Source organism: Vanacampus margaritifer, chromosome 6 (genome assembly GCF_051991255.1).
Source record: "Vanacampus margaritifer isolate UIUO_Vmar chromosome 6, RoL_Vmar_1.0, whole genome shotgun sequence".
Classification (NCBI taxonomy): domain Eukaryota; kingdom Metazoa; phylum Chordata; class Actinopteri; order Syngnathiformes; family Syngnathidae; genus Vanacampus; species Vanacampus margaritifer.
This window is the reverse complement of record NC_135437.1, coordinates 19018025-19044453: the sequence shown is the minus strand read 5'-3', so window position 1 is coordinate 19044453 and position 26429 is coordinate 19018025. Positions and strand designations below refer to the sequence as shown.

The 26429-nt window shown below is 38.2% G+C and overlaps 1 protein-coding gene across 1 annotated transcript in view; it reads left to right on the top strand.

Moving 5' to 3' along the window:
- Positions 1–5728: 5728 nt before the first annotated feature.
- The window catches only part of dennd4a (DENN/MADD domain containing 4A), a 28462-nt gene continuing 7761 nt past the window's right edge, over positions 5729–26429 (top strand). The window contains exons 1-20 of the mRNA XM_077568777.1: positions 5729–5959; positions 10083–10473; positions 11879–12125; positions 12201–12270; positions 12367–12536; positions 14184–14422; positions 14498–14564; positions 15421–15624; positions 16599–16774; positions 17056–17156; positions 18147–18365; positions 18624–18769; positions 18937–18954; positions 20902–21035; positions 22102–22234; positions 22310–22516; positions 22602–22730; positions 22806–22944; positions 24836–24958; positions 25569–25673. Coding sequence (XP_077424903.1) covers positions 10163–10473; positions 11879–12125; positions 12201–12270; positions 12367–12536; positions 14184–14422; positions 14498–14564; positions 15421–15624; positions 16599–16774; positions 17056–17156; positions 18147–18365; positions 18624–18769; positions 18937–18954; positions 20902–21035; positions 22102–22234; positions 22310–22516; positions 22602–22730; positions 22806–22944; positions 24836–24958; positions 25569–25673 — 2938 coding nt within the window. The 5' untranslated portion in view covers positions 5729–5959; positions 10083–10162. The remainder of the gene's footprint in view (positions 5960–10082; positions 10474–11878; positions 12126–12200; positions 12271–12366; positions 12537–14183; positions 14423–14497; positions 14565–15420; positions 15625–16598; positions 16775–17055; positions 17157–18146; positions 18366–18623; positions 18770–18936; positions 18955–20901; positions 21036–22101; positions 22235–22309; positions 22517–22601; positions 22731–22805; positions 22945–24835; positions 24959–25568; positions 25674–26429) is intronic.

The window sequence follows — 26429 nt, the reverse complement described above, 5'->3', positions numbered from 1 at the left end:
GTTGATCAGGGCTCAAGCAATGACCAATCACAGCTCACCTTTTTTCTGAAGCTGGGCTGTGATTGGTGGTTACCTGAGACCTGAGCAACTGTGATGTCATCTTCAGTCGACAGCAAGTGGCAAAATGGCCGCCTTCTGGTATTGATAAAAACTCCTGAATTTTGTTGCTTAACTCATATTCCACTAACGCAATATACCGTATTTAGACTAGTGGGGCTGCATAGAACATATTATTGTCAAGATTTTTGTTTTACTTCCCCTTTAAGGTTTATTTTTTGCAAAGCCGCACGGGAGTACCCGTGTATGTATTTGCCGCAAGTATTCAACAAATGATTGACACCTCGTAAGTCACGTCTTCTCTCCGTGATTGGTTGTTTTTCCTTAGGTGGAATGGTTTCTTGATTATCAAATTAGAGGCTTTTTTTTGTTTGTTTTTCACACATGTTTAGCATGTAATACTGACAAGCCATGATAACTGTTAACAAATATGACAAGTGTTTTTTTGATTCGTTTTTAAATTGCAAATCCCCCTTTTAAAATTTGTGTAAAATATGTAAAATACTGTAGTACCCGTGACCCTAATGAAGACGAGCAGTGTAGAACATGGATGGATGGATGGGTTCATTTTAATAATAAACAGTCCATCTAATTGTATTATTTAAATTAAACAAATATAAAATAAAGAATATAGTGATTTTACTAATTTATCATTTAAAATAAATCAACTATTAAAAAGGTAATAAAAAAAAATATATATATATATATATTATATATATATATATATATATTTAAGTGTTCAGTGGGCCAAAATAAAGAACGAAGCGTGCTGTAAATGGTCCACAGGCCCTACTTTATGGAGGACCAAAACTGCCAAAATTAAAAAATAAATAGATGACTAAAAGTGAAAATAAAAACAGATTCGAAAATTAAATATCCCAAAAATAAATATAAAAGGAAATAAAAACAAATATATATATATATATATATATATATATATATATATATATATATATATATATATATATATATATATATATATATACACACACACACACACAAATACATTTGTATTTAATTTTGGAATTAGATTTTTTTTATATCCATTTCTATTTTCACTTTTACTCATTTAGTTATTTATTTAGTCATTAATTTATTTTGAATTTTGGCAGTCATGGTCCTCCATACTACTTTGCCCACCCCTGATCTACAGGCGTCACATGGCAGACGTAGATGAGATGACGAGCAGTGTAAACATGGCAGACATGACCTCATTGATTTTTTTTTTTTCAAGCATGGACACAAAATGTCGTCAGTCGCAGTCGGTCCTTTTCTCCGCTGTAATGAGCACACAGTGATGAGATGCGGGGTCAAAGTGAAGAGCTTCATTTGTGTTGCAGTGTAAATGAGGTTATGATATTCAGGTCAGCAGAGTTTATGCGCTGACTGCATCAAAAACACGTCTCAACTTTCGGATTTGCTCCTCATTAACGAACTGACTGGATCTCGTGTTGTTTTTCTGTGTCGGAACTTTTCTTGCAAATGTCTGTACAGGGTGTCAAGGAGGGATGGTTTTGACCTTTACGTTTGGTATTTATACGGCTAATTTCTTTATTTGTTCATTTATATTATTAGTGATTGTAAGTTTAATCCGTGTGAAATTAGAATTACATTTAAAAAAAAAGATGAGCATGAACACATAAAGGGTACCCACTGATGTACATAACACCAACACATCAAATTTATCATCTTGTGAGATGTAATTTTGTGAAGCGTTTTAAAATGAAATTCTCTCTCGTTCTCTTTCTCTCACTCTGTGAGACTGTAAATTAAATTTTAGATTTTACCCCCAAAAAAAAAGCTTTTATCTGACCAATTCAACACCCACACATATCATGTGGAAAAAAGAAAAAATCATCTGTTTGCATTAAACAAATGCCATTTGTTATCAGTGATGATGAATTGATTCATTGACTTTGTCACTTGCATTATGGCCTCTACGGAAGCAATAACGTATTGACAATCATTACCCAAGACTGCATTTCATCTGTATTGGACATGATGCACCTTACTTTACTTCAACTTCACATGACTGTTATCTCTCTAGAGGAGGTTTATTTTCGAATCTCTTGGTGTCATATCAATGCTGTTTCTTGTTTTGGCACATTTCAGATTAAAAAGCCTTTTGTGTCATTGCAGCCGTGTTTCAGTCAGGTTAATATCCAATGTAGTATGTATTGGCGGGTCTTATCAAGTGCACTTGTCCTCAACCATTGCCACTCACATTCATGGTAGGGCTGGGTGATTATGGAGAGAGAAAAAAATATTTTGGTCTATTTTGACTGATATTGAAATCACGTTTTATAAAATATTCATATATATTACTCAGAAATATTGATTTCAAAAGCTTAACTTTATTCAACTACCAAATTTCTTAAAAGGACATCAAAAAAATTAATTAGTAACACGTAAAATAATATATATAATATATACAGTACCAGTAAAAAAAAAAAATTTTTTTTTTTTTTTTGCTGTCCCTGCTGTGCGTGCATTGGCCTGTTGGGGTCAGTGTAGTGCGGTGCATACGTAGAGATTTAAAATAAATTACAAAAGAGTAGAAGAACGTAGACTTTTTAAAAAATATATATATATACATATAATTCGTTATTCACAAATTAGGAAGCATATATGTCAGTGACTGAGTATTATATTAAGAAGAATATCTGAGTATTATATTATGTGTCTGTATAACTTACTACAGCATTCCTGTGTGAATATTCGTTATTTGAATGATTATCACTCACTTCCCATTCACTGCTAACTTTAGCACTGGTGATAATTCTAAAACGAAATATGTGCTATATTTAAAAATACAATGCGTGTAATCATTTTTGTGTATTTAGTTTTATAACCTCCAACTGGAGCGTCATTAAATAGTTCAAGGGAAGTCAGAAAAACACGCATCAGCGATGCATTGAAGGTACGTTCACAATGCAGGAATTTGCATATACGTATAACGGTGACCGTCCAAGGTGGTTCATGCTAAATGTGTAGCATAAATAATACATACACTGGTTAAAAAAACTAAAGATAATACTCCCATCTGTGGAGAAAATGGCGCAGCAATGGTGAGTGAGCACATACTGCACCTCCTTGTGGACGCTCACAGAGTCTGTTTTTGACAGTTTGGTATGATTGTGCTCTTCATGATCCTCTTTGCATGAAGGACAAGATAACAAGCACTGTTGTTGCCTTCCAGTGGCTTCTTTCACCTCTCCTGTTGTCCCCTGGTATTACCTCCTTGCTCTTGAAACTGTGTTGTTGTTGTTGTTATCAAAATATATATCTAAAACATACTCCTAGGCGTTCTGCAACATGATATGAAAAAGATTAACAAAAAAAAAACACAATTTTACCATCTGATGGTTTGCTGAGAAGATGGTTTTGTTCGGATTGATTTCCAGCTCAACAAAACAGCATGTTGCCAGCCATCTTGTCACCACCACTCTGGCTCATGTAAGTGCAATATTCATCCACTAGATGGCCCCATGCAGGGGTCAGAAGTGGCACTCTGGACTTTTGAAGTTAAATTTGTAAAAGAAAAAAAAAGGTATTTGTTATTTGAGTAGCAGAATTTATAGGGGCCAAATTTGACCCCGTGGGTTCTCCAGGGTTAAGATATACATAAAATAATATTTTCTAATTTACAGTTATTTTATTATTACGTCTGACAGGACCAATCAAAAATGAGCATCTCTGTCTTGCCATTTTTCAAAACATTTTTGGGTGATTTTATAGAACGTTCTAGAATGAATGTTCTAAAATCAATCAAAACTGCCGATGATTAACCCAGCAGTTTTATGTTCCACTGGCTTCCGTTCATATTTCTGTGGTGCTTTGTCTTTTGTTTTCTCAAACTGCAGACACACACACACACACACACACACACACAAAGCCATTATAATTTTTCAGCCTAACAACTGCCTGAAGTCAGCTCTTTCATACCGACTTTCACTGCTTAATGTTAGCAGCGCGCTTGCCGAAAAACAATGTTAATTTTTAATGGCTTCATTACTGCTTACAAGCTGTGCTAAATGTTATAACAGAGACCCTAGCTCGATAATGCTCATAAAGAACTGAACGTGACCCCACTTGTAAAAAACAAAGTTGCACTTCTCTGCATCCAAACTGAATATCGGAGCCTACTCATTTAAATTGTGAGTTAACTGCAGTGGTGCCTTGAGGTACGAGCTGTCGTCTGGCCAACCCAACTTAACTCATTTAACAACAAGCAGCACTTTGGTAGATATGAACAATTTATTTTTATTTTTTTAAAGAGGCTTCCATCTATTGCCACTCGCAGTTTACTGTCAAACAAAAAACAAAAGAGAATAACATTAAAAATAGTCACGCACCTTTGCGTTTGATGAGTCGTTTTAGAATAATGCTGACAAGCGCTACAAAACACCGTAGATGAGCTAACGAATAGCAGATATATTATTTATCCTCTGCAAAAAAAACGAATATTACTGCAACTTACTGAGCACTTGTGGCCCTCAGTGTGATTGAAGCAAAAACCATTCTATTTATGTAACTACTGTATTTCTTTTTTGTATTTATTTTTTTAAATAAAATACAATATCTTAACACCATGTAGTTAAGAACAAGAGCGTAGTTTTGCTTTAATCACTTGACTTTCAGATTCACTCAATAGCACAAATTCCAATTGGACCTAATTGAGTCTTAATTAAATCCCCCCACACACTCCAACCCCCACCCGAGTCATTATCTGTTGTCCTGTTTCATTAGCTTTCAACTCTTCGCTGTATTCAGTGATGTCCGTATGACAAATCCCCTAATTAAAATTATGTCCATTGAGCCAGCAATCACTCAAGAGACGAAATACCGACTGTAACTGAAATGAGCACTGTCGTTGCGCATGCTCGCCGCTAGGTGACAGCAAAGCATTCTTTTTAAACGAAACAATTAAGTGCGTTTCCTCAAGACATAAACAGAAGAAACTAAAAGGTTAATGCGTATCATGCTAGTCTGCATAACGAAGGTAGCGGTACTATTGAAACACAATTCATTTGAATGGCTATTTCATTTGAATAGTCGTCATCGTAAAACGAGGACCCCTTGTAATTTCACCACCAATCCAAAAGATGGCGCCCCAGTAAAGAAAGCTGTAATTTTGTAGTCACAGTTTTTGTAGATGCAGTGACGCTACATTAAGCCGTTTTACCTACAGTAGTTGAAAAAAGGGAGGTTAAATAGCTGTAACGGTCTTTCTTTATATAAGATGTTTGTAAGAATTTTGTTCGGCTCAGAGACCCTGAAGTTGGAATGGTTTGAATTCAAGCAAGAAATGTGGAAGTAAATATGTAAACTATCTCTTAATTTATTTTATTGTGGAAAATTAGAATTTGGAGAGTGTTAAATATTTCCAAAGATGTCATGAATGAGCTGAGTACTTAGAAGTTGTAATGGTTTAAATTGGCCAAGAAATGGGGACGGAGTAGTGTTTTTGTTACTGGACTCAAAAAATATATATTGCAAACAACAGACAACACAACTTTCTCAAATATCAACATCGAAAGATAATCAATACAATATCAATAGAACTGTACTCAACATCAACGCTTTCATCATATTAGGCACTACCACTTTCTGGTTGCTTAAAACGTCACGCGTGACGTCATTGACGTTTGTAATAAGTCACGTGTCACGCTTAGGTCTGGATAAATCGCTGCTCAGGCATACGTACGCTGAGAAGAGGCGTTCATCCACCATTCAACCCGCTGTGAATTATTATCACCTTCTCCATGATTTTGACGTTCACGTTTGGAGATTTGGAGACAGGACGAGCAGAATAAAGAAGAGATCTTCATTTGGCGTCGGCGGACATCACGCTGAAAGGATTTCTCGTCAAGTACGTTACAGCGCCCGCTCGTCTTGAGACGTGAGTACAGTACGAACATGCGTTGTTTAAATCTCTGTTTTGACGTTGATGTTTTTGATATATTCGCCATTTGAAACCCCCCCACCCCTCCCCCACCCACCCTGTGACGCTCTGCGTTTGCGTAACAATGCTTATTGTAAGAACAATCAACGTTTTCTAAGACGACGTTAATAAATGGCGACGTTGTTCGCTAACGTTCGCGTATCATTGTACACGCATCAGTGTTAGCCGGCGTGTTGTTGTTGTTGTTCACTTGCGTACCCTTTTGGTCCTGATGGAGGCAAATAGGAGGGCTCGTTTCATCTCATCCAGTGAAGAGATGCTGCCTAAAATGGACTCTAACGTGTGGAAACCAAACCTGCGCTGTACTGTTGTGCTTGCCTCCTCCGTCATCATTATCTGAGATTTGAATTCAAATCATTGAATCTATAATTGTCCGTTAAGAACTATTTTTTAAATAATTGTATTCAGGTGGTTGTGTGTGCAGCACACTGAATGCAAAGAAATGATGATGACGACGATAAGGGTTGTATTGGTTGTTTAACAACAGATGTCTAGTGAAATGTGATGTCACCCCCCCCCCCCCCCCCCGCCCCGCTACCAACAGGCCCTTTAATCCCAAACAGACCTCTCAACTCCATCAAAAAACTCTGGGATGCCAGGAATGAAAAGCCTTCGCATTCTTAGAAAACCATGACAAGACAAAAGGCAATATAAAATGCATTTGGAGTTATTGGGTTATGTTAACTCATTCACTGCCATTGACGCCTATTGATGTCAAAAATTTATTTGAACTTTATCAATTAGTTTAAAAAAAATTCCCACTTTTGTTAACAAGAGTATGAAAACCTAGAAAAAAATATTGTTCATTTAGAACAGATATAAAATGTATGATTAATCGTGAGTTAACTATTAAAGTCATGTGATTAAGTACAATTCAAAATTAGGAGCGTCGGGCAATTAAAATCATAAATCATGAACTATTTCTATTAGTTTAACATTTTTCCGACTTTTGCTAACAAGAGTATGAATACCTAAATTATTATTTTTTTAATCGTGAGTTAACTAGTTCAGTCATGCGATTAATTACTATTAAAAATTGTAATCGCCTGACACCCTTAATTTTAAATAATATTTTTTTAAGAGTATTAAAGAAAAGATGATTAAAAATTAGGGGCATCAGGCGATTAAAATTTGTAATCGTAATTAATCGCATGACTTCACTAGTTAACTCACGATTAATCACAAATTTTAGATCTGTTCTAAATGTACCCAAAAAAAAATCTAGTCTATCATACTCTTGTTAATAAAAATGGGGGGGGGGGGGATGTTAAACTAATAGAAATAGTTCAAATTAATTTTTGACGTCTATTGCTGTCAATGGCAGTGAATGAGTTAATTGCCAAACACAATGAGACCATTACAACAGCAAATAAGGTGCTGAATAAATCAAATCATCCTTTTCAACTTTTGGGAAGAGGATGTCTCAAGTGGTATTAACAACTATGATGCTTTGGACATGACTCATCAACAACAACAACAACAACGGATGAGATTAGAGAAGTTGGCTTGTTTCAGGAAATCCGCTGCAGTGCAAGAAAATGGCTGAATGAAAAATGAGGAAGGAGTTGTTTGTTCCAGCTGTGCGCGCACATGGCGAGAAAACATACGTCAAAATGTATGCACCCTCCCGCGCTTGATTGAAGTTTGGAAGATTCCGCATTTGAAGTCAGGTGGACTCCTTCATATTCCACATTCTCTCATCGTCTGCTCATCTGAAAGCTTCTAAATCCGTTTCACGCCGGCTCCGTCTTAATCCCGCTTCCTGGCTTCCTTCCACATTCCTAAAACGCTCATTCAAGTCTAAATTGTCCTTAGTTGCGAACGCTTGTTTGTCTTTATACAAATACGCCCTGTAAATCGTCTGTCCAAGGACAAGAGCTAAGCGAAACGACTAGAATGCTGCTTACATGATTGAAAGCAGTCATAACCACAAGAAATGATGGTTTTATTTTCTCAAGCGGGGCAAAAACAATGAGCAAAAATGTAGTAAGAGTGGCAACAAGGGCGCTGTCATTCTTTCTTGCTGAGTCATGATGGTTCCCACTCAGACTCAACACTGTAGGGAACAAATGAACCAGCTGCAATAACAGAGAACATTTCAACATTGTGTCATAAGTCGTGTTTTAATTTTGCCAGACGGTCGGCGTTGCTGGTTCTACTGTAGCGATTTTCACCCTTTATTGAGCTGAGGCATTTTACATCGAGGAAAAAAACAAAAAACAATTGGCACACTGACCTGACCACCAAACGAAAGAGTCCCGATTTGATTGAATTTTAAATTTTCACTTATACTGAGGAAAAAAAAGCCCTAATTGTTGATCATCACATTTTATGGCAAATGAGACAGAATTAGAGATAGATCGATATGTTTTTTTTTTAAGGGCTGATACCGATTATTAGCGTATTAGCGCCCCAAAATTTTTTAATACAAATTCCAACTCTTAACCTTGTTGGAGTTACTATTGAACAACTTTTCAGATTTGCAAAATGTCTATATATATTTTTTTTTTAATTAGTCAATCATCATCTAAAACAAAAGCCTCACAGGATCATCTGTATGTAAATGTAAATGAAAACATAAACAAGTAAATATCATGCCAACATAGGGCTGGGCAATAAATTGAATTAATTCGATTAATCATTATTTTGAAAATTGAATCGTTCAAAATTTGCTAAATCGTAAAATTGAATTTTTGTCTTCTGGATTATTAAAAGCTGTTGTTCTTATATTCTGTTCGATCCAGATGTTATTGTGAGTTGTAATTTTGCTAACTATGAATGTTAAGGTTATGTTAAAACTGATTTAGAATCAGTATACATTATTGTTGTTTGAAGATTTTGCACAGGAATTATTTTTGAATAAATGAGACCTTTAAATAAACATTTGCTGGGTTTATTAGATTAAAATCGTAATCGTCCTGAATGACTGATTAAAATAAAAAAAAAATGCATCCCTATACCAACCTATAGTTTTCTAGAGTAAATATGTTTTTCTAAATGTAAAAATAACTGAAATGTTAAAACATTCATGTATGTTTGTTTGACTTTCCAACAAAAACAAAAGACGCAGAGAGTTCTTAGGGTCAGCAGCATCTTTAAATAAAGTTAACCGAAAATCTAAATATAGTTCCCTGAGGTTAACACGGTTTTAAATGGATCTATTATCGGCCGTCAGATTTTTAACTCATTCGCTGGCATAAATTCATTAAAAGAAATTAAAAAAAGATTATTAAAAATCAGGGGCGACAGGCTTAATTGTAATTAATCGCATGTCTTCACTAGTTAACTCATGATTAATCACAAATGTTATATCTGTTCTAAATGTACAATTAAAAAAATCTAGGTTTTCATACTCTTGTTAACAAAAGTGGGGAAAAAAAGGATAAAATAATAGAAATAGTTCAAATGAATTTTTGACATCTATAGCCGTCAATGGCAGTGAATGAGTTAAAAAGGCCGATACTACATTTGTCAAAAATGCAAAATAGGATTTCAGCTCTAAACAACATGACGTCATCAGCGACGGCCAGTTGAACGACGCCCACGCTTGATTTTGCTTGTTAGAAACGGACGGCCCGACGCTCGCACCAAATCAGTTCATCAGTCCGTCATTGCAGGTGAGGAGCGTGCCGAGAGAAATAACGCGCTGCTTGCTGTCGGCTCTTCATGCTTTTTGCGATTTACCTGACAGCCTCCCTTTCTTTTTGCACAACACGGCCGACTGTGTCCAAAATGTTCCCTCCTTAAAATAGCGTCCCGTCTTATCTCCCTGAAGCGATGTTGTCCGTTTTGTATTCTGTACAAAAAAGCACATGTTTTGTGTTACATAATCAGTCACGGCAGAGAGGAAGGTCGCCGGTCTCAAGGCTTTCCCATTTTTTTTCCGGTTGAAATATTGAGATTTAGCAGACAAGAATGAAAGTGTTTCCAGATGCTCTCATTATTTGAATGTGTTACATAGGTTACGTCTGTTTTACATTTTATGTTATGCTCAGCGACACACTGAAATGTGATTTCACTTTCCTCATGCTTTTTTTTTTTTTTTTTTTTTTTTTTTTAGCCGAGTGATTCAAATTCATCGAGGCGCTCTTCCGTTCCCTCTCCTCTCTGCATTCCAGCCCCCACTTTGGGAATGGGGAAATGATGGAGGATAAAGCGCCCCGTGTCGCCGACTACTTGGTGGTTGCGGGCCTCACCGACTCGTCCAAGCTTTTGGAGGAGGAGCTGCACTTTGACGATACCGCGCCCAAATCCATCAAGCCCAAAGCGCCCATCACAGATGTGGCCGTGGTGATCCGTTCCCTGGGCGAGGGGGTGCCCCCCGGCTTCACCTGTGTGGAAAACACCCCCTCGGGCCTGTCTGCCGAGCTCAACGGAGCCAGCCTCAGGGGGCCGCAGATTTTCCTGTGCTTCAAACGGGGCAGAGATAAGCCTCCGCTGACAGATCTTGGGTAAGCGCTAATCCGCTGTCGCTGACCCTTTACCCAGCGGCGTCACTAATCACCGCTCTGCCTTGGGTCACATTAATCTGCTCTCGGACACTTCGGGATCGCACTGGACGAATGTATGGAAGCGAAAATCCGCACAGGGGCAGGTTAGACCGGATGTTGGTCAGTCGAATGAGTCCACTAAAATTTTCTGCACTGCCAGAATCATGTTTGGGCTGTCCATGTTTTTTGCAGACGCACTCAGTATTGGAATGGCGGCAGTGATCTGATCTTTATTTCTTCTGTTAGTGCACCATCTAGTGGCTGAATAGCGGATGAGATTTGTCTGCTTAACTCATTCACGTTACTTCCATTGACGGCCGGAGACGACAAAAATTCATTTAAACTATTCCTATGAGTTTAATATTTTTTCTTCTTCTTTTGCTAACAAGAGTATGAAAACCTAGGGAAAAAAATATTCTAAATTTAGAACAGATGTAAAATTTGTGATTAATCGTGAGTTAACTAGTGAAGTCATGTGATAATTACAATTAAAAAATTTAATTGCCTGACGGGCCTAATTTAAAAAAATGAGGGCCTTTTAACCGTAATTAATCGCAGGATAATTTTATATGTTATAAATGTACAATAAAAAAAATTCTAGGTTTTAATAAAAAAAATTAATGAAATGAAAAAAAATGTTAAACTAATAGAAATAGTTCACATGGATTTTTGACGTTTATAGTCGTCAATGGCAGTGAATGAGTTAAAAACGCTCACTTAGTTCTTAGTGGGTTTGAGCTTTCCCTAAACACAAGACGTTCAGAACATCCTAAAAAGCACATGGGCTGGAATTAATTATTCCAAAATATAACCTGCCACTCGGTTTTAGGTGTTCATCATTTAACCAGTAGAGGACAGTCATGCACTAAACGTGCCCAAAAGAAGACAGGCACAAGAAGTTATTGACCTCATGTAGCTAACAGCTAGCTCTACCCTTGTTTACTCATAGAATAACTTGAAGCATTGTCTGTAAGAGACTTTTAAGACACCATTACACGTGTAATGTAGATATAATGATGATGTGTGAACTACATAGTAGTGTTTGTTTACATGAAGTGATAATCGCTAGCGTGCTAATGCTAATCGTGATTGCTAACCGTTTAGCATAGGCTAATTGTGTTGGTGTTAATGTGTAGACATAGAAGATAACAAGTTATAAATACTTATATTGACTCAAAAAAATGGGTGGGCTGATTACTCGATTATTCGATGAAATTGTCAATAGGATCATTGATTTTTGAAAAGATTCGATAGTGACAGCACTACAGTACAGCCGACTTCATTCATTCGACATACTGACATGAATATAAAGGACACGGTTTGTTGTGAACTGGCCATAATAAACCAACTGTAATTCTTTTTTCAGGGTTTTGTATGAGTGGAAAGAAAAGCTGAAGCCTGGATGTCACATCGTCCAGACCACACCCTCAGGTCGCCCCGCCAACATCAGCAGCTCGTCGTCCCAACGCATCTACATCACCTACCGCCGCGCTCCCAAGAGCCAGCCGCATACCTCACTGGCCGTCACTGATGTCTGCGTCATCGTGCCCGGCAAGGGCGAGACGCCCCCTCACACCTTCTGCAAGGTGGACAAGAACCTCAACAGCAGCATGGTGGGGAAAGAAGTCTTGGATATTGTTTAGGGGGGAGGGAAAGTGATTTCATTGACCAATGGTTTTATCTTTTAGTGGGGATCATCCGTCTACTTGTGTTACAAGAAGTCTCTGGCAAAAGCTAACACTATTGCATGCAAAGCAGGTAGGCCTACAGTGAAGCTTTCTATGAAAATGTGTAATCATCTAAGTTGAAAAGACATATGGAGTCAAATTGTAAATGTTGATGTGTTTGTTACAGGTCTGCTGTGCAGGTACCCCGCAGAGGACTATGAGTCCTTTCCATTGCCTGAGTCAGTGCCTATGTTCTGTCTGCCCATGGGGGCAACAATTGAGTGCTGGCCTTCGCACACCAAACACGCCCTTCCCGTTTTTTCCACATTTGTCCTCACGGGAGCTTCAGGAGAAAAGGTAAAGTGCTCCAAATATTTTCTGTTGTGGCTTACGTGACATACTTTAAGGCAGATGTGAAAATTTGGCTTTATTTCTTAATGTATGTGCGCACACTAGTCTAAACCTGGCTTTCTATTAGTTTTCAAATTGTTTTCCACTTTTGTTAACAAGAGTATGACAACCTAGGAAAAAATGTTATTCTACTATTAAGACAGATATAAAATGTGTGATTAATCGTGAGTTAACTATTGAAGTAATGCGATCAATTACAATTAAAAATTTTGATCGCCTGACGCGACTTAAAGATTATTAAAAATTCGGGGCGTCAAGCGATAATTTTTTTTTATCGTAATTAATTAATCGCATGACTTTTTTAAAAAATATATATCTGTTCTATATGTACAATAAAAATATATAGGTTTTCCTACTCTTGTTAACAAAATTAGAAAAAATGTTAAAATAATAGAAATAGTTCAAATGAATTTTTGACGTCTATTGCCGTCAATGGCAGTGAATGAGTTATTATCGCATTTGTGTAACATGAAATAAGCAGCAAAATCCAACAATGTTTATCCATCTAAGGGGGCGGCCATTTTGCCACTTGCTGTCCACTGAAAATGACATCGCAGTTGCTCAGTAATGACCAATCAAGGCACACCTGTTTTCTTAGTTTGGTAATGTGACTTTCACAAGCTGAGCCGTGATTGAACCCGACAGCAAGTGTCAAAATGGCCGACCCGAGATGGATGAAAACGGGGATTTTGCTGTTATTATTCCTAAAGTTTGAAATAAAACAACCATGTAAAATATATCGTTTTTTTCCTAAAAATGTGTGTGTGAACAAACCTTACGAAATTTATGCACCATTGTCAGGTAAAAGAGTGGCTAATTTACATATAACCACGCCCACGCTGACGGTCTCCGCCCATGATTTGGCAGCTAGGCCACAAACGGGACTTTCAAAGCCAAAATAAAAGCAGAACTGCATTGTTCTGTTGGAACGCCCAGATTAGCGTTAATTTGTGATAAGCATTAAATAGGGTGCGGTGACTGCCGGCTGACTTGCATATAAGACTCAAAACAGCCTCATTTCAGCAAGACAAAAATTAGGTGTGTAAAGTGTATTGCAATTCTTAATCGTGGATGTATTTTAACGTGACATGTTATTTGACACGTGGGAACTGTTTTAAATTGTGAGAACATTCACAATGTCTCCTTTAATCATCCATTCGATACCGTGGTATCCCACAGGGAATGTGTTTGTTCATGAACTGTAGTCCAATTTCCAAGAATAACACAGAATCCTGACAACATCTCAACTTTATGACTGGATTCCAAGTTTAAGGGCTGTGTTTGGAATACTGAAAAGACTTGTTGTGACTTTGAGAGCAACGTGGCATAAAAAGGAAAATTTGCAGCTCATCTTGTGAATAATGGATAGCTCATTGCGAAACGCCTCAATGCTCACTCCTCGTCTGGTACCGCCGTTCCGCACCCCGCAGAGACCCCCAGGTACCACATGCCTGGAAATTCTCATTCACTTGTGAGGAAGAACAAAGGAGCTGGTGTTATAGCGGTTGTTTGAAGTGTTAAGCAATTGTGTGCCGACGTTAGTGTTGTGCCTGAAATAGCTCTGTAACACGGTGACTCCATTTTGTTTTGCAGGTGTACGGAGCAGCGATCCAGTTCTATGAGCCTTACTCGGAGGAGAACCTGTCCGAGCGTCAGCTGTCACAGCTCGGCCTGCTCAGCTCTGATCTGGGACCCGGCGGGACCTGGAGTGTTTACAGCAACAAGAGCATCTGCCTCCTCTCCCACTGGCCCTTCTTCCAGTCCTTCAGGAGCTTCCTCACCTTTCTCTATCGATACTCCATTTCGGGACCGCACGCGCTGCCCATTGAAAAGTTAGCCCGATTTGCACTTATTTATTGTGAGAAAATTGTTTCTTGGTGCTAATGTTTTTTTTGGTGTGTGTGTAGGCACATCTCTCACTTCATGCAAAATGTGCCATTCCCCTCGACGCAGAGGCCACGCATCCTTGTGCAGGTATTAACTCATTCACTGCCATTGACGGCTATAGACGTCAAAAATGTATTTGAACTATTTCTATTAGTTTGATGTTATTTTTTTTTACTTTTGTTAGCAAGAGTATGAAAACCTAGAAAAAAATGTACATTTAGAAGAGATATAAAATTTGTGGTTGCTAGTGAAGTCATGTGATAAATTATGTCATGTCAAGTCATGTGATAAATTACAATTAAAAAATGTAATCGCCTGATGCCCCTAATTAAAAAAGAAAAAGAAAACAAATATTATTAAAACTTAGGGGCGTCAGACTATAATTTATTTTTAATTGTAGCCCATGTGCTTTTTAGGATGTTCTGAACATCCTGTGTTTTGGGAAAGCTCAAACCCACTAAGTGAGCGTTTTTAACTCATTCACTGCCATTGACGACTATAAACGTCAAAAATTCATGTGAACTATTTCTATTAGTTTAACTTTTTTTTCATTTCATTAAATTTTTTATGAAAACCTAGAATTTTTTTATTGTACATTTATAACAGATAGAAAATTATCCTGCGATTAATTATGATTAAAAGGCCCTTATTTTTTATATATATTTTTAATTAGGCCCGTCAGGCAATTACATTTTTTAATTGTAATTATCACATGACTTCACTAGTTAACTCACGATTAATCACAAATTTTATATTTGTTCTAAATGTACAATATTTTTTTTCTAGGCTTTCATACTCTTGTTAACAAAAGTGGGAAAAAATGTGAAACTAAAAGCAATAGTTCAAATGAATTTTTGACGTCTATAGCCGTCAATGGCAGTTAATGAATGCTGAATTGAATTATCTTCCAGGATGCTCACAGTTTGTGCACTCTTTTCTAAAGCTCTCGCCACATGACAGCCTGATACTGAGCCAGCCCGTGTCCTCTCCACTGCCTCTGAGTGGCGGAAGCCTCTCCACATTGCTACTGAACCTGGGCCCAAAAAACGCTGCCACGCTGCTGGTGTTGGCTGTCACGGAGCACAAGATCCTGGTTCACTCCCTGCGGCCTGCCGTACTCACCAGTGTTACAGAGGCACTCGTGTCTGTGAGTCTTTTCTCTTCCCGTGCATATATTAACTACCACAGCTATGCTAATCTCGATAGAGTAAATTCTGTCGAGTCAATTTGACTCTAAACAGAGTTTATTTGAGCCCAGTCTAAATAGAGTACAATTTACACTTGGATATAAGCAAACAGAAGAAGAAGTGGCATAGCTCAGGTGGTAAAGTGGCAAGCAGAAAAGTAGTTCCTCAACCCTTATATAATGTTTTTATTTTAACCCTGGAGAACACACAGGGTCAAATTTGGCCCCTATAAATTCTGCTACTCAAATAACAAAGACCTTTTTTTTTTTTTTTTTTACAAATTTAACTTCAAAAGTCCATAGTGCCACTTCTGACCCCTGCATGGGGCCATCTAGTGGATGAATATTGCACTTACATGAGCCAGAGTGGTGGTGACAAGATGGCTGTCAATATGCTGTTTTGTTGAGCTGGAAATCAATCCAAACAAAACCATCTTCTCAGCAAACCATCAGATGGTAAAATTGTGTTTTTTTGGTTAATCTATTTCATATCATGTTGCAGAATGCCTAGGAGTATGTTTTATATTTTTTTTTTTTGATAAATTAGCAACTCTGAGCTAGTTAAAAAAAAAGGGTTAAAATTGAAAAAACATATATTTTGGTGTTCCGTGAATTTATAGCAGTCATTTAATGTATAATTCATAATTTTCCAAAGAAGAAAAGGGTTCTTGGGTTCTCCAGGGTTAAATAAATTAGTCCAACTCTCTACTTGTAAAATGTACTTTTTCCATGTGATGGGCAAATTCGCGTAAAAAGACTTTTTAAAATTTAGACATAATTGGGGAACATTTACAGTTTATCTCTCTTCCAAGTATACATTTTACTCTAGAGTAGGACCAAATAGACTGTAGAGCAAAATTTACTCGACAGAATTTACTGTCGTAGTTCCGAATGTGGTAACGTTCTCATTTGACATGAAAACGTCTCCCTTTCAGATGATATTCCCCTTCCACTGGCCGTGCCCATACATCCCTCTGTGCCCACTGGCCCTGGCGGGCGTACTCAGTGCCCCGTGTCCTTTCATCGTGGGTGTGGATTCCCGATACTTTGACCTGTACGTGCCCCCGGCTGACATCAGCTGCGTCGATTTGGACACCAACACCATTTCCCAGTGAGTGACCACAAATCGAAAAATAACGTTTCCGATTGACATTTCTAGTTTTTATGATGAAAGTTCCACTCCAAGGTTATCAGCGAGAGCCTCCCTTATGTAATAGCTTGAATGTGAAATATCCTGATGCTAAATCACCTTAATGTACCGCTGGGTTTTCAACGGTTGTCTCATCGGGAGATTAAATTGTCAGTCCTGATATGAGAGCGTCTGCCTCCCTCTTTAGTTCTTTTGGCAACGTGTCCTCCCCGTGTAATGGAACCCATGCCGTGTGCTTGCAGGAAAGAAGACAAAAAGGCTTTAACGTGGAAAATTTTGCCCGGGAGAGCTTGCAAACATCTTTTGAATTCCTTGAATAAACTCCACCAGCAGCTCGTGGAGGGTGAGTCAAGGCCAATATCTGGTTTCATGAATAATTTAGTCGCTGAGTCAGCATCTACAGTGAATTTTACAGTAAGTCACCCAATACTTAATATTGCGATCCAAAACTGTGGGTAATTTGAGAGCCTCCTTTGAGGATACTTTAAGGTGCCCACTCCTGTTATCTCAGTCTAATTAACCGCATTTAGTAATTCCCACACGTACAAGTGTCTTACTTAACTTTCCCCACATATCACATGGCTCTTTTGCAATGTCTGAAAAAAATGGCTGTGAAAAAGAGAACTACTTTCTATCGCAACTTCACTCAAAACTTAGTTGGTTGTGAGTCTAAATTAACTCATTCACTGCCATTGACGGCTATAGACGTAAAAAAAATCCTTTTAACTATCTCTTATTAGTTGAACATTTTTTCCGACTTTTTTGAGAAAACCTAGAAAAAAAAAATTTTATTGTACATTTAGAATAGGTATAAAATTGGTGAATAATCGTGAGTTTACTACTGAAGTCATGCGATTAATTATGATTAAAAATTAATCGCCTGATGCCCCTAATTTTTAATAATCTTTTCTTTTTTTTAAAAGAAAAAAAAAGTTTATTAAAAAGACATTTAAAATTACTTTTTTAATCAATAAAGAAAAGATGATTAAAAATTATGTGTGTCAGATAATTAAAATTTTTTCGTAATTTATCGCATGACTTCACTAGTTAACTCACGATTAATCACAAATTTTATATCTGTTCTAAATGTCCGATCTTTTTTTTTTTTAGGTTTTCATACTCTTGTTAAAAAAAGTGGGAAAAAATGTTAAACTCGTATAAATAGTTCAAATGAATTTTTGATGTCTACAGCCGTCAATTGCAGTGAATGAGTTAAATTGAAAGACAAAACGTTCATAACCTTTTCCAGAAGATTTATGAATGAAAACATCTGGCAAGTCACATTACATAAACAGTGGCTTTTAGATATTACAAAATGTACTGTTGTTGTCAGGTGGTTACTTAAGCCAGGAAGATGTGCAGATGGAGCACGCGGTGGCTGACAACGAACTCAACGGCGGAAAATCTCTCCAAACTCTGGAGCTGGAAATCCAGGAAGCATTCCTGCGCTTCATGGCGGCCATCCTCCGAGGTTACCGCTCGTACTTGCAGCCCATAACGCAGGCCCCCTCGGAGAAGACCACCGATGTCAGCTCCCTTTTTGACATCCAAGGTTGGCTTTATGTTGTTTGTCGGCACGTTTTGAATTTTTTCATTTGGTTTTGGCGCCATTGAATGTACTAAATGTTGGTACAGAGTGAAACCATTCAATGAGTAATTTTATGAGACCTCTTATGCAAGCAGCGCAGGAGAGAACTCGTTTCAACCTCAGTTCTGATAAGACACATCTCAACAAAAGCTATTTGATGAATGAGGGTCCGGTTGAATAAGTCTCATAATGCAGTGTCCTTACATAATATTTTGTTTTCAGGGTTCTTGAAAAGCAGAGACCGCTCCCATCAGAGGTTCTACTCACTCATGACCAAGACCCAAATGTTCAGCCGCTTCATTGAGGAATGCTCCTTTGTCAGTGACAAAGATGCAAGTCTGGCTTTCTTCGACGAGTGCGCCGATAAGGTGACAGTTGCAACTAATCTTCTTACCTTATCGTCTTCATCTCAGAAATGATGAATCCTTTTTATGGGAAGAAACAAACACTAAACCCCTGAGTTCTTTACTATGCCTAATATCTGTACGTCTTTTGTAACATTTATTATTTTTCTCCTTTCTCTGCTGCCTGGTAGCTCTCCACAGTTGCCAAGGTAAACACACACCAGCTTTTGTTGTCAAAACATAGCATTGAGTTCAAGCTATACCGCACTAATAGCTTCATGTGTGGTCTCCTGTTGACTTTAAAACATGGTTTGTTTGCGTGCACGTTCAGAGCGCAAGACGGGTTTGTGCATTAGCTGCTTGTTTATGTCAGCAATCCACATTATTGACCCACCATCATTAGAGTCAAGCGGTTGAGACGATGCCGGGACACGAGATTAATGATCGTCACTAAAATCCCTCATGAGTCAGTTATGAAGGATGATGCTGAAGAATGCATGAATTTTTAAGTGGCGTCTGGACATTTATTTTTAAAGTTACATTAAGAGTTACTTAGCTCAATCACTGCCATAAATTTATTAACAAAAAAATATTTGAAAAATCAGGGGCGTCAGGCAATTAATTTTTTTTATTGTTATTAATCGTATGACTTCACTAGTTAACTCACGATTAATCGCAAATTTTATATCTGTTCTAAAAAAAAAATCTAGATTTTCATACTCTTATTAACAAAATTGGAAAAATTATAATAGAAATTAGTTCAAATGAATTTTCGACGTTTATAGCCGTTAATGGCAGCGAATGATTTTTTTTTTTAAAAGAAGAAAAGATTATTAAAAATCTGGAGCGTCAGGTGATTAAAATTTTAATCGTAATTAATCGCATGACTTTACTAGTTAACTCACGATTAATCACAAATTTTATATCTGTTCTAAATGTACAATACATTTTTTTTTGCTTTTCATACTCTTGTTAACAAAAGAGGGAAAAAAATGTTAAACCAGTAGAAATAGTTCAAATGTATTCTTGACGTTTTTAGCCGTCAATGGCAGTGAATGAGTTAATCATTCTATCCTATGTATGAGTATAGACTTAATTTTTTATATTGTTATTAATCGTATGACTTCACCAGTTAACTCACGATTAATCGCAAATTGTATATCTGTTCTAAAAAAAAATCTAGATTTTCATACTCTTATTAACAAAATTGGAAAAATTATAATAGAAATTAGTTCAAATTAATTTTCGACGTTTATAGCCGTTAATGGCAGCGTATGAATTATTATTTTTTTTTTAAAGAAGAAAAGATTATTAAAAATCTGGGGCGTCAGGTGATTAAAATTTTAATCGTAATTAATCGCATGACTTTACTAGTTAGCTCACGATTAATCACAAATTTTATATCTGTTCTAAATGTACAATACATTTTTTTTTGCTTTTCATACTCTTGTTAACAAAAGAGGGAAAAAAATGTTAAACTATTAGAAATAGTTCAAATGTATTCTTGACGTTTTTAGCCGTCAATGGCAGTGAATGAGTTAATCATTCTATCCTATGTATAAGTATAGACTTGACAAAACTTTCCTGCGCATGTTTTGTAATGAAAAAAAAAACTTCCTTTCTTGGCGGAAAAAAATGATTGCGCCTGCAAACTTTTGCAATCCGGAAGTCACACGTGCGTCCTGCGCGGGCCACTCTATGAATGGTCACTGCGGTTAGTATTGAGAAGTGGAAGCATTGATTCATTCATCGTCAACAGCCTCTTGCTGAGTTTGACGACGCAAGCGCGCTTGAGAAAGAGCTCTCGGGTGTAACAGGAAGGGCAGCGAGCGGAAGAAACAAAAGAGCAGAATCGAAACAAGGCCGAGCGGGTCAAAGAAAGTCGCCATTCTGAATCATCCACTCGACCGAGTGGAAAAAAGCCTTTAACGCAGTACCACCCAGGAGCCATTCAGCTGCCATCATATTCATGTTTTGATGAAGCCCAAGTTGGGGATTAGCTGCTAAGACATTCAAATAAACCAAATGACTGCATTTTATGCACACCCATGCAGCTTTTAGTGTCACATCCTCACAAAACACAAAGATTGCGGACACAAAAGCAGTGTTGCGTTATTTGGTTATGTTTTTCTGTTTCTGTTTCTGTTGCAAATCAGATTGATAGTGAAAAGCCAGACGACGCCAGACTAATCGAACTGGACGAATCCCATCGCAGTGAGCACACTGTTTACATCAACCCGCCAGAACTGCCTCTCCTGCCAGAAGGAGAAGAGCATCCTCTGTGCTACAGGTATTACACTACATGTGATCAACAATGTGAGGCTAATGTCTGTGGATCTCACTCTGCTTCATCTATCCGTCCTTCCTTTCCTCAGTCTTTCCTTTGGTCTTTTAAGGTCTCCCTAATTTGTTGGAATTTAGATGTTTCTGGGGTTGGTGAAAGATTCTGGTTGGTAAGCCAGTGGGTAGCAGGTGATGTCTGGTCGGTGCTGGATTTCACTTTTCTTTCTTTTCTTTGATCCTTCCTCTGGTCTCCTGACAACCTCACGACTCTAGCTGGATTCTGAAGTATTCGGTTTAGGTGAATGGTATGGGATTTTTAATAGGTTTTAGGTGAATTAATGAGCACACACTCACACGCACGCACATACCAAAAAAAGAAAGAGGAAAAATAAGAAAAAAGAGAAAGAGAGCAATGATGATGACATGTCGAATTGGTAAGATTACCGAATGAACAGTACTCTCAAAAAAAAAGAAAAAAATCAACAACAAAAAAACATGTCATCATTGTGGGTAGTGTTTTTTTTTGCTTTTTCACATCTTAACGGGGAAGTCAACGTTTAAAAGTGACCTCTCTTAGTCTAAACATGACATTCTGATTAATATTACATTATCAAGCAAAATGCAGCTGTTTTTATCCATCTCGGGGCGGCCATTTTGCCACTTGCTGTCGACTGAAGATGACATCAAAGTTGCTCAGGCAACGACCAATCACAGCTCACAGATTCCTGAAGCTGAGCTGTGATTGGTCGTTACCTCAGACCTGAGCAACTGTGATGTCATTTCCACTCGACAGCAAGTGGCAAAATGGCCGCCCCCTGAGATGGATAATAACGGCTGGATTTTGCTGCTTAACTCATATTCCTCTCTATTGTGTGGTGACTCACAAGGGATAGAAATGTGACCTTTAAGGGAAGGGCGGGAGTACGATGTCTCTTGGTTCAGGGTTGAAGGGTAGTAGCATGTAAACAGTTTTGTCCACATTGGTGACCCCAACATGATTTTCTTTCAATATTGCGCTCTAAAGCAATTCCATGGTCAGCATGCGTCTGATGCCATTGACTGTATTTCTCCAGCTACTCTGGCTTTCCAGTGCTAAGCTCTGAACTCCTACAACCACTTGAGGGACCAAATCCTTCATCAGCAGGCACGGCTTCACGCCACTGCAGTCCAGCAAGCCCGACCGCCATCTTCAGACGCTCCAAACAGGTCCGTTACCTTTTTGCAGCCAAACATGAAAACACAATTGAAAGCATGTTCACGTCTATAAATCTTTTATTTCAGGAGATCAAATCTGCTCAAAGGATGGCGCGGACCTACTCGTCTATGCCGCAGATGTGGTCCAAGTGTCTGCTGCGTCACTGCTACGGCCTCTGGTTCATCTGCCTGCCCGGTTTCGTCGGTACGTGTCCGTCTAAAGTGCGGGCACTGCGCACAGCCTACGATGTGCTGAGGAGGATGCAAGACAAGAAGCTTCAGGCTCTTGATGAGGTATGAAACACCCACACTACTCTCTACGAACATTTTTTTTTTTTTTTAAAGGGCTGATTTTACAGATTTACTTTATTTTCCTAAGGTGTGTTATCGTGTATTGCTGCAACTGTGCGGTCAGTACAGCCAGCCAGTTCTGGCAGTGAAGGTGCTGTTCGAGATGAAAAAGGCTGGAATTCAACCCAATGCCATCACCTATGGCTACTACAACAAGGTGCGAGCATTTGAGCGCTAGATCGATCTCGCCTCGCAAGGTTTCATTCAAGTGCTAATGACGTTTATGTCGCAGGCGGTGTTGGAGAGCACGTGGCCGTCCACCACCAGAGGCGGCTTCTTTTTGTGGGGGAAGCTGAGAAATGTGGTCCTGGGTGTCGGCCAATTCAAGCAAGCGGGGAAGAAACAAACACACAGAGAAACTCAATTGTCAGGTAGGATTTGGCTTTGGAAGTTTTACTGTTACTATTTGTATCTACTTGTAGATTTTTTTTCTACAAGGCCTAAAACATTATTGGCTTGGGCTTTTTTAGCCCTTACAATCTCTGATTATAGTAATTTCTGGACTACAAGCCGCTGCTTTTTTCACTTGCATTCGACCCTGCGGCTAATACAAAGGTGCGGCTTATCCATCAGATCACAATGGGGGCGCACTATAAAGGAAGCGCAAGAGCATCGGGCAGAACAAACAAACCCAAGTGACGGCCAAATACAGTAGCCGAGACTGAACAAGAGTGAGACAATTTGCGCCCTCATTATGGAAAAGTAGCGGGAACCCGGAGTATTTCCCAAATTTAGCTAGCGCGGCTTATAGTCAGGTGCGCCTTGTAGTCCAGAAATTACTGCAATATCAAGGATGCGGCTTAGTCAGGTGCGGCTTATATGTGTAACAAACTCGAGTATTCCCCAGATTTAGCTAGCGCGGCTTATAGTTAGGTGCGCCTTGTAGTCCAGAAATTACTGCAATATCAAGGATGCGGCTTAGTCAGGTGCGGCTTATATGTGTAAAAACCTCGAGTATTCCCCAGATTTAGCTAGCGCGGCTTATAGTCAGGTGCGCCTTGTAGTCCAGAAATTACTGCAATATCAAAAATGCGGCTTAGTCGGGTGCGGCTTATATGTGTAGCAAACTTGAGTATTCCCCAAATTTAGCTAGCACGGCTTATAGTCAGGTGCGCCTTGTAGTCCAGAAATTACTGCAATATCAAATAAAGCAAAGCAGCAAAATCCACCCGTTTTTATCCATCTCAGAGGGTGGCCATTTTGTCACTTGCTGTCGGCTGAAAACAACATCTCAGTTGCTCAGGTAACAGCCAATCACGGCTCAGCTTCAGAACACAGGTGAGCCGTGATTGGTCATTACCTGAGTATGTGATGTTATTTTCAGTCAAGAAGTGACAAAATGGTCACCTCCGATATTGATTAAAAAAATGTGTGGCTTTTGCTGCTTAACTTATATTCATGCCAAGACAATATTGAAGTATTTCTATATTGCGGCTTTCACTGCAGGGCTGCTCTGGAGCATAACATTTGCAATGGAGGCTTGATTTGTGCTACTCTTATAGAAAGCAAAACCGTAATCACCCAGTTGGGCGTGTGCAATGTTACAGTCAATGAGTTCACAGCACAATTCTATCCGATGATTTAAGATGTGAACTTCTTGTGACACATCCCAAGCCAGGCTCAACGCTTTCAAAATGAAAAATCTTTTATGTACTTACATTTTGCAATAATAGTTAATAATCTCACTCCACTGTTGTAGGCAGCTTTGATAAATGATCCACTGACGTTAAGCGTTTGACTCCCCATAGTTGCTAATGAAAAAAAGAGCTCATTGATCATGTGTGATCTTATTTAACCTAATAACATATTCCCAACCAACAATTACATCTCTAATTCTCTCAACACCTCACTGAGACACACATTTTTTTAATCACACGTTGTGAAAGACCCAATAACAACAATCTGCACGCCATAAATCATTCTGGTAGTACAAAGTGGTAAATCCTCTGTAGAATAACAATAACCTCTCCTATCAAGACGCCTATAATGTTGAATTGTTTGGAGAGGTGATTTATTTCAAGACTTGTTTTTATGGGCGGTAATTTGTGGTCTGGTTCACAAGACGTATTGTTAAATCCCCAATTCATATGAATAGGATTGCAACATTAGAAACAAGAGTCCACAACAGAATTGAATGAAATTTTTTTCATTTTTGAACATTTTTCTTTAAATAGTTCATATGGATTCCGAGCATTTTGCCCAAGAGCTCTTCATTTGTTTTCGTTGAAGTGGTGACTCCTGCTGTCTCTTATCTGCCTCCAGACGGTAGTGATCTCGACACCGTCAGTCACGGCAGTTTGGACAGCGCAAATGATTCTGCCGAGCGCACCTCCATCGATACCGACTTCAATAAGATGGACTCCAGCGATGATGGATTGAGCACAGGTAGGCAGGCATATTTTGTTTTCGGACTGTTCTCACTGCAGATTGATGGTTTAGGATCTATTTTTTTCACTTACTCAGGGAGCGCTATTAACTCATTCACTGCCATTGACGGCTATAGACGTCAAAAATTAATTTAACTATTTCTATTAGTGTCATATTTTTTTTCCACTTTTGTTAACAAGAGTATGAAAACCTAGAATTTTTGTATTGTACATTTAGAACAGATATAAAATTTGTGATAAATCGTGACGCCCACAATTTTTAATAATCTTTTTATTTAATTAGGGGCATCAGGTGATTTTTTTAATTGTAATTAATCATATGACTTCACTAGATAACACAAGATTAATCACAAATCTGTTCTAACTGTACAATACATTTTTTTCTAGGTTTTCATACTCGTTAACAAAAGTGTGTGTGTGTGTGGGGGGGGGGTGTTAAACTAATAAAAATCGTTCAAATTAATTTTTGGCAATGGCAGCGGATGAGTTTTTCAGAATGTGCCGTAAGATGACAAAGCAATGCTAAAAAACATACAAATAAAAAAAGTCTGAGAAAAGATGCAGCAGCAGCACAACCAAATGATCATATACTGTAAACTCAATTTCAGGTGGCCAGTCAGACCAAGGCTACGATTCCTTATCCAAGGAGGAGATGTGCTGCAGAGAGGGTGAAAACATTCCACTGATGGAGGACAAAGGCACGAAGCTGCACAGTGAGTTATGAAACATTTTTTTTAATCTCACACTCACTGACCATAACAACTAAATTAATCACCAAACGACTGCATGCAAAACAAACGTTCCAGTGTGGGTGTACTGTAAAGTCGTTTTTTTTTTTTATTATCTGAAAACCACACTGTTGATGGATGAGCGTTGTGTTATGTAACCAGATCATTGTTTGTGATTGGATTTGTCTTGCATCCTCCTACAAAGAACATTAGGGGTCAGCTCCACTCCGGCGTTGTGATGATAGTGCTTTGTCATACTGATATTCATGCATTCATACTAACATGCTCACTATAGATCCCAATATAGCATTTTTCCTTAAAATTGCATCAAATAGCAATTAATTGTAAAACAGACACAATAGGGCGACCAATATGGTACGAGGAAAATGAAGCTTCATGAACTACTTGCGGGTTTTTACTCCTCTTTATGGTGCTGTTTTAAAGATGCAGTGTAAATGCAATCAATTCTCATTGCACTAGACTTTCTTAAACCAAGAGCACCTACTGAAGCCGCCCCCTTCGCTCCCGGCTGTTTTACTGGATTTTGACTGATTTTGCAAGGCCCACAGAGTCCTATTCCTATAAAAATCATGGAACCTACCAAGATTAGAGTCTCTTCTTTCATCAGGAAAAATATATATATTTGTATCTGTTTCCGTTTTTCAGCAATTAGAATTAGCAGCTAAGTTTCATCATTATTCACAAGCCTGTTGAAAACACTGGCAAAAAGAGCTTGTTGCA